Source organism: Sinocyclocheilus grahami, unplaced genomic scaffold (genome assembly GCF_001515645.1).
Source record: "Sinocyclocheilus grahami isolate Dianchi unplaced genomic scaffold, SAMN03320097.WGS_v1.1 scaffold419.1, whole genome shotgun sequence".
Taxonomy (NCBI): Eukaryota; Metazoa; Chordata; class Actinopteri; order Cypriniformes; family Cyprinidae; genus Sinocyclocheilus; species Sinocyclocheilus grahami.
The window spans coordinates 874,648-882,214 of NW_015505598.1; the positions used below are offsets into that span (position 1 = coordinate 874,648).

Below are 7,567 nucleotides of genomic sequence, written 5' to 3' on the forward strand. Positions count from 1 at the left end.
TGAAAAGATGCCCCCTGTTGAAGAGATGCTGGCCTGCTATCTCTCTATGGGGAAGACATCTTCTCTTAAGGCTCCCTCCATGCCATCCAAACCCCTTCATGATACATTCTGTTTCAATAGCAGGACATACACGGCAGCAGGTCAGGCTGCAGCCTCGTTGCACACCATGGCGGTGCTTCAGGTTTTTCAGGCTGATCTGCTGAAAGTGGATAAATGCAGGGTCTATCCTCTGATGAGGTGGCTGAGTTGCATCGTACCACGGATCTTGCTCTCCGTGCCACTAAGCAGGCTGCCACTGCCATTGGCAGATCATGGGGGTTACGGAGAGACATCTGTGGGTGAGTCTGGTGGATATCGGGTTGAAAGAGAAGGGCTTTCTTCTTGATGAGCCGGTTTCCCCTTCTGAGCTTTTCGGCACTTCCATCGAGGTGGTCGTGAAGTTTAAGGAGGCCAAGATGCAGGGTCTATCCCCTGATGAGGTGGCTGAGTTGCGTCGCACCACAGATCTTGCTCTCTGTGCCACTAAGCTGGCCGCTACTGCCATTGGCAGATCCATGGTGGCCATGGTGGTTATGGAGAGACATCTGTGGTTGAGTCTGGTGGATATCGGGTTGAAAGAGAAGGGCTTTCTTCTTGATGAGCCGGTTTCCCCTTCTGAGCTTTTCGGCACTTCCATCGAGGTGGTCGTGAAGTTTAAGGAGGCCAAGATGCGCTCGGCTGCCTTTAAATCCTTCATTCCACGAAGGTCCAGTCTTCAGCCTTCCCCTCCAGCCTATATCCATGAGCCTGAGTCATGTGCGGGAGCCATGGTTGGTGAGTACGATCCATTTTTATCTACTCTACTGCTAGTTCTTGTGTATTCGATGCTAGCCTTTCTCTGCAGCGCTACCCAGACCTGTTCTGTTTTTCTGACTTTTAGGTTTGACCCAGCTGCTAAGTCAGGACCTCCTGCTGTTGACCAATTACAGTGATGGTTTTACTCATCGGTTCTGAATCCACGCTGGTGATAGCCCTCATCTTTGGCTTGGACACGCAGCCTGGACTTCCGAGGAAGCCTCCCAGCATCAGGTCCCCAGTATAATGCTGCAACCTCAGGAACTTTGGGCCCTTCTCATGGGCTAGTACTCTTCTGAGTACATGCTTGGTGACATGCTCCCTATCCTCTGGCCATCTGCGAACTACTAATTTCTCAACCTGGGGAGATCTCCCAATATTTGAATCGTTCCTAAACCTTCATGCACGTTTTCTGAGCTAGAGATCCTCGCGCTGAGGCATTGAGGAGCTCAACGCTCCATAGACGGTCGGGCCCGTGGGTCCTCACTGTCACACTGCCCTTATGGTTGAACCAGTAATCACACCTCTGCGGTGTGGGTTGGAGTACACTGCGTTCCCTGAGGTAAGAGGGATTTGTGTTTCTGTGGAAACCCCTCTTTTGTGCTTCTGCTCTGAGGAGCAGTAAGCTCTATACACATGAATGGTTATTGGGTCCCGCTATTTCTTCAGATTCTATCTGGTCTGGTTATATGGGACCCACGCTCTCGAGATAGAGCGTGATCGAGATAGAGAGCATGAGACTGTGTCCAGCTGCACCAGTGGACTGTCTCTTATTGTGCCCTGCTGGGTTACCCCTTCTATTATAGCGCCCCCTTCTGGTCGAGCTGAGAAGTGCTCCCCTCTCTGTGAGGGTTAGCTGTGAGTCGCTCCCAGTATGTGCTGTAAGGGTCCGCCTCAGCTTGAGAGCCGAGAGTGCTGCTCCCGAAGAACCCCATTTTGCCACGAACTAAGTGTTAGGCCCGTCTCTGTCGCCTCCTTGGTCAGTTGCCTTTATGTTGGATCTATCTGCCCCCGGACATGGCTGTGCTCCCCTCACTGCGGGAGGGTCCCTTTGAGCTCGCCGGTCCTGGGCAGACTGGGTGAGTCCTCCTCTCGACTCGAGAGTTAGGTCCTCTACCCTGGGCTATTGGTTGCTTCGGTCGACCTGGGTTCCTCTTTCTCCTTGGTAGGGGTTGAACCCTCCGCTCTTGAACTCCGTGGCAGTGACATCAGGTTGGTCCGCTTGCTGCTTCCCTGATAAGCTGCCTCTATTCGGGTCAAGCCAGGCAGTGCTCCCCTCACCTCAGAGGGTTGTCTTTGAGCCTGCCGCTCCCGTCTGAGCATTTGTGAACCTCTCTTTTCAAGTCCTCCGCTAGTTTGAGCGCCATTGAGTAGCGGCCTCAGGTTGTTAGGCCTCTCTCCGCCTTCCTGTTGAGCCGCTCTCCTTGGGGTCGAGCTTAGCAATGCCCTTGGGGGTTCATATGAGCACGCCCTCTCGATCTGAGCATCGAGTCCTTCTTCTATTTTTGAAGATTGGCCTCCGCTCTTTTGAGCTCCGTATAGCAATCATGCCAGGTGGCTGGGCCATCGCCTACCTCACTGGCGGGTTGCTTGTTAAGTGAGGTAGCTGTGCTCCCCTCATCATGAAGGGCCTCTTGCAAGCGTGCCACTTCGGAATCTGTTCTGTGAACGTGCCACAGTCACATAGGGCCCCTAGGCTGGCTTAATACAGCCTTGGTTACCCCTTAAGCAACAGTGTTTTTAAATCCATGCTATGGTAAGTGCACACGCTAGCCTTTGTTCACTTTCTAAAATCCACATTGTGGTAAGTGTGCACGCCAAGCATTCTGCGCACTTTCTAAAATCCTGTATGGTAAGGGTTATGCACTGTTAGCCTCGTTCCCTTTCTCCGAGTTGGCTTAGGCCCCGGTTCTTGCCTTGGGCGCCACTCAACTAATGTCTCTCTGCTGATACATTTCTGAGCAGGGTATTGCTACCAAAGATCTGTCGAGTCAGTACTTTGAGCAGGTTTATTCAGATCCGGTGGTAGCCCCCCTGGGTGACAGGCCAGGGTCTGGTTTGGTTTTTAGACACCAGGCCGTATCCCCTCAAAGGAATCTCTTTCTTCTGATTCCAAGCCTTGAGCTCTGCCCTAGGCTTGGGCTTCCCAGCCCAGCCACTATCAGGTAAGTTGTTTAGGGTATGCAGCTCAGGCCCTTGGCCGGAGGGGATAATGTCACTGACAGGCATCCTAGGGGCGTCCTAGGGGCAACTCCCATGGTTATGGTAGAGTTGGTACTTAGAGCTCGCCGTGGTTTTCTGGCATGCACTCTCCTCATCATGGTGGCGTGGGTATACCGTTCCCCATAGCGACCCCTAGAGGACGCAGTTCAAAGTTCCCTCGAAAGGGAACGTCTCAGGTTACGTATGTGACCATGGTTCCTTGAGAAGGGAACGAGACAATGCGTCCTCCAGTTTCCTTGCCATGCTTCGGACGCAAGCTTCAGACGAAGAAGCGGCTGACATGTTATCCCGGCGCCCTTTTATACTGTGATCGCGCAGGGTAATGAAGTCCCAGGCTGTCGCCGGCCAATGTTATTGTCATTTTTAGATGTATGCTTCAGACACCAGTCACGCTGAAGGCGTTCCCCATAGCGACCCCTAGAGGACGCAGTTGAAGTCGTTGCCTTCTCAAGGAACCATGGTTACATACGTAACCCGAGACGTTTTCTCCCTGTTCCCATTTGCCTGCCTCAGTTCCCTAATTAGTTTCCATGGTTTTTGATTAATTAGTTCCCACACCTGTTCTGTTTCGCCCTGATTACCACGTAACATTAATATAAAATTAATTAAATAAAAGGTCACTTAAGTGACTTAAAGTGTGTGTGTGTGAGTGTGACTGATGCGGCGCGTGTCCAGGGGGAATCTACACACGCCGGTGTGTTGTAATGATCAGGCTGATGAATGATGATTGCACAGGGTCAGTGTAGGTGGGGTCATTTCTCTGGCCTGTGACCCTCTCTGACTCAGCCGTAACCTTACAGTAACACCCGCTGCAATGTCTGCTGGGAAGCCAAGGCTCGCAAACCACATCCCTGATTCAGGGGCATTCTGGATGGGGCTGTCTCAAAACGCTGCTTGTGTGACCTCTGTTAGAGGAAACATCATCCATGAGTGTGTGTGTGTGTGTACCATGGGAGACAGTGGTGTGTCCAGGCTGGTCTCTGTCTTGCTGTCGTCTGCGTCGCTGTCTTTGTCGCTGCCGCTGTCATTGACGAAGCAGATCTGCAGGTTCATTCCGCTCTGAAGCCTGTGAGGATATGCAGTGCCGTTAAACACCTCAGCCCAAAAACTCAGTCAGGCTTCAGTCAGTTTAATCATTACTAATGCAGAATGATGATATGTCTGTATTTTAAATCACTCTGGGAATGTCTGTTTTATGTTTATGCTCTTGTGTACAGTCCTATGGTTGATTTTTAAGGTTTTGGAGGTGCGTTGATTTGAGAAAAGCACACAGTGACAGCATTGGAATACCCGTGGTGACATCAGCAGCAATATCGCCTGAAAGTCACACAAAGCAGTGAAACGCGCAGGAAAAGGAACTGCTGAAGCATCAGAAAGCTCGACTCGAGGATCCAGCTGAACGTTACTAGAGCGCTTCACTTTACAGCTCTGTGTGGTTTGCAACTGCTTGCAATTTAGGACATTTAAACTTGGATTTTTGTTATTGTGTTTTAACAATAAAATGGCATGATAAACAATCTAAAAATGTAATGAATTAACAATGTCTGATTGCAGACTTAGTCGAAATGACTGAAATTAAACCTTTTTTTTCTACAAAGAATTTAATACAATTCCACAGTTAAAGTCAGAATATTGACTGAAGTTAGATTACAGTTCATCTTTCGCATGAAAATCACTCTCTCCTTAAAGTAAGACACTTCAGATGAACATTTTAACTGACAGATAAACATTTAACAAACTTACAGTAAACATCTTAACTAACAGATATCACCATAATTCCCCAGTTTATTCATCATAGTTAACTGAGAGCAGTGTTTTCAATGACAGGTGTTCTGAAGTGTTGTTTTAATATGCATAATGGATGAAGCCAGGTCAAATTCTCATTTGATCCTGCTGACATATTAAAGGTTTTTACAGAGGGGATTTTACATTTCTCTTTTTATCACTCCATAAATCACAAACAGCCAGAAAAACAAGCAAAGCAACAACAACAACAAAACATTGATTTAAAATATTGTATAAATCAATGTGAATGATATATGAACAACCCCCTCCATAAAACCCTTCAGAATATAGATAGAAATAAAACTGTAAAGTTTGTTGTATGTAAGTGCTGCTGAAGTGAAGAAACAAACTCATCTTGCTAAACAGCCTTTGAAGATATGTATTATGATTACAGTCAGGTGCATATAGAGCAATATGGATGCTGAAGATGTTAAAAAAATACATGTTATGGAAGCAGAACAGCCCAACATTTCAAAAGTGACCAGTGCGTGAAAAAACAATTTTGCCTGTAGTGTCCCGTCTTAAAGATCATGGGATTTCCTTATGGCTCTAGCAGAAGTAAGGTAAATCTAGAGCAGAGTGATGGGGGTCACAGTGTTAGTGTTTTACTGTAATGACAGCAGCATTACGACACTGTCAACATGACAGAGAAATGACAAGAAGTGCTCATCACGGTCATGTGAAACAGAAAGTGAGCAGCAGGGATTCAGGTTAAAGTTGTGTGTGTTTGTGTGTGTGAGAGAAGGAGCTGCTTCCCTTTTGGGAAGAGTGTGTGTGTGTGTGTGTGTGTGTGTGTGTGTGTGTTTGTGATGCGGAGCTGGAGGGGGAAGCCCTTCGTGTTCATAGAGAGAGTGTTTGAAAGCTCGGCTTCGCCACACAAACACAGGAACGTGACGCTGTTTCACTATCTGAGCCGCAGCTCCGCTCTCATGCTGTGGTCATGGAAAGTTGAAGTAAAAAGGCCCGTGTCCCTGTGCATGCTCCCTGTGATCCGTCTGTGTGTATATAGTGTATATATACAGTCAAAGCAACATTAATTCAGACACCTTCAACATTTCTCACATTATCACAGTTTATTCGCTATAGTTTAGAAAATGGTAATAATATATGAACACAACTCAGTTTAGCTCAAACAATTACCAAGCAATGCTTCATTTTGTTCAGTCTGTGGTGTAAAAAAAAAAAAGAATTCCCTTAAGCAAACCATGCTCAGGTCAAAGTGTCTGAAAAATTTTTGATCCTAAATTTGTATCAGTTTTACTGGTAATCCACTTTATGAAGAATTTTTGGGTATAATTTGTTACAGTTTACTTTATTTTGCTATCCTCACTTACATAAATTAATTATAGTGTTCTGCACCAATATGTATGTGTATATGTGTATATATACACACACACACACACTGAAGGGTTTTACTGAGAGGTTTGTTGATATATCACTTGCCTGGTTTTATTATTGCACTTTATATTTTTGTGTCTGTAGATTTCAAATACAGTATATCTTTTTTTTACATTTTCTCAAAATAAATGTTTTCTCCACTTCAGCAGCACTGACATGCAGCACACCTTACAGTTGTAGTCCTCTCTATATTCTGAAGGCTTTTACTGAGGTTTGTTCATATATTATTCACACTGATTTAGACGACATATTAAAGTTTCTTTATTTTCTTTTTTTCTGTATCTTCTGAGTTTTGAGGTGATAAAAAGAGAAATCCAAAGTTCCCTCGGTAAAAACCTTTAACTCCAATGTGTCACCAAAATCACATAAAAATTTCTAACTCTTGTTTTTTCCATTACGCATATTTAAACACTTCAGAACACTTGTAATTCAAAAAAATTATTTTAATCAACTGTGATTTCAATAATAAACTGGGGAAGTACGGTGATATCTATTAGTTAAAATGTTTACCATATTATATATATATATATATATATATATATATATTAATTAAATTAATATTTAATAATAATAGTTTTATTCAACAAGGATGCATTAAACTGATCAAAAGGGCTTTTTTCTTGATTTTTTTCTTTCAGATAAATGCTGTTCTTTTGAACTTTCTATTCATCTGTGAATTTTGAAAAATAAAATGTATCACAGTTTCCACAAAAATATTGTGCAGCACGACTGTTTTCAACATTGATAATAATCAGAAATGTTTCTGGAGCAGCAGATCAGCATATTATACTGATTTCTGAAGATCATGTGACACTGAAGACTGGAGGAATGATGCTGAAAATACAGCTGCGCATCACAGAAATACATTACACTTTAACACAGATTCACATAGAAAACTGTGATTTTACATAGTAACAATATTTCACTGTTTTAAATGTATATTTGATTCAATAAATACAGCCTTGGTGAGCAGAAGAGACTTCATTCATAATCATTAAAAAATCTTAATGACCTGAAATGTGTGAACTCTAGTTTATATTATGCACATATGAAGTGCAGCATATGATTTCTCTAGTCAGGACAGCAGGTTTGAGGGCTGTTACTGACCGTGAGGACAGGCTGGGTTTGCCGCTCTTGCTGCAGCTGCTGTAGATTCCCGGCCCATCGTCAAAGAAACTGCCCAGCGCCAGCTTCTGCCGGATGGACTCCCGCTCATTCTTCTGGGCCTGAGACAGAAACACAAGAAGACGAGTTGAAGATGTGAGACGCGAAGAGCATGAACAACACACACACACACACACACACACACACACACACACACTCACAC

At 44.8% G+C, this 7,567-nt stretch overlaps 1 protein-coding gene across 2 annotated transcripts in view; it reads right to left on the reverse strand.

The window, feature by feature from the left end:
• The window catches only part of LOC107551285 (schwannomin-interacting protein 1), a 33,453-nt gene that overhangs the window by 9,012 nt on the left and 16,874 nt on the right, over positions 1–7,567 (reverse strand). For both annotated transcript variants that reach the window (XM_016232834.1, XM_016232835.1), the window contains exons 2-3: positions 7,348–7,466; positions 4,006–4,123 (exon numbers count right to left, since the gene is read on the reverse strand). In XM_016232834.1, the coding sequence (XP_016088320.1) occupies positions 4,006–4,123; positions 7,348–7,466 (237 nt within the window). The remainder of the gene's footprint in view (positions 1–4,005; positions 4,124–7,347; positions 7,467–7,567) is intronic.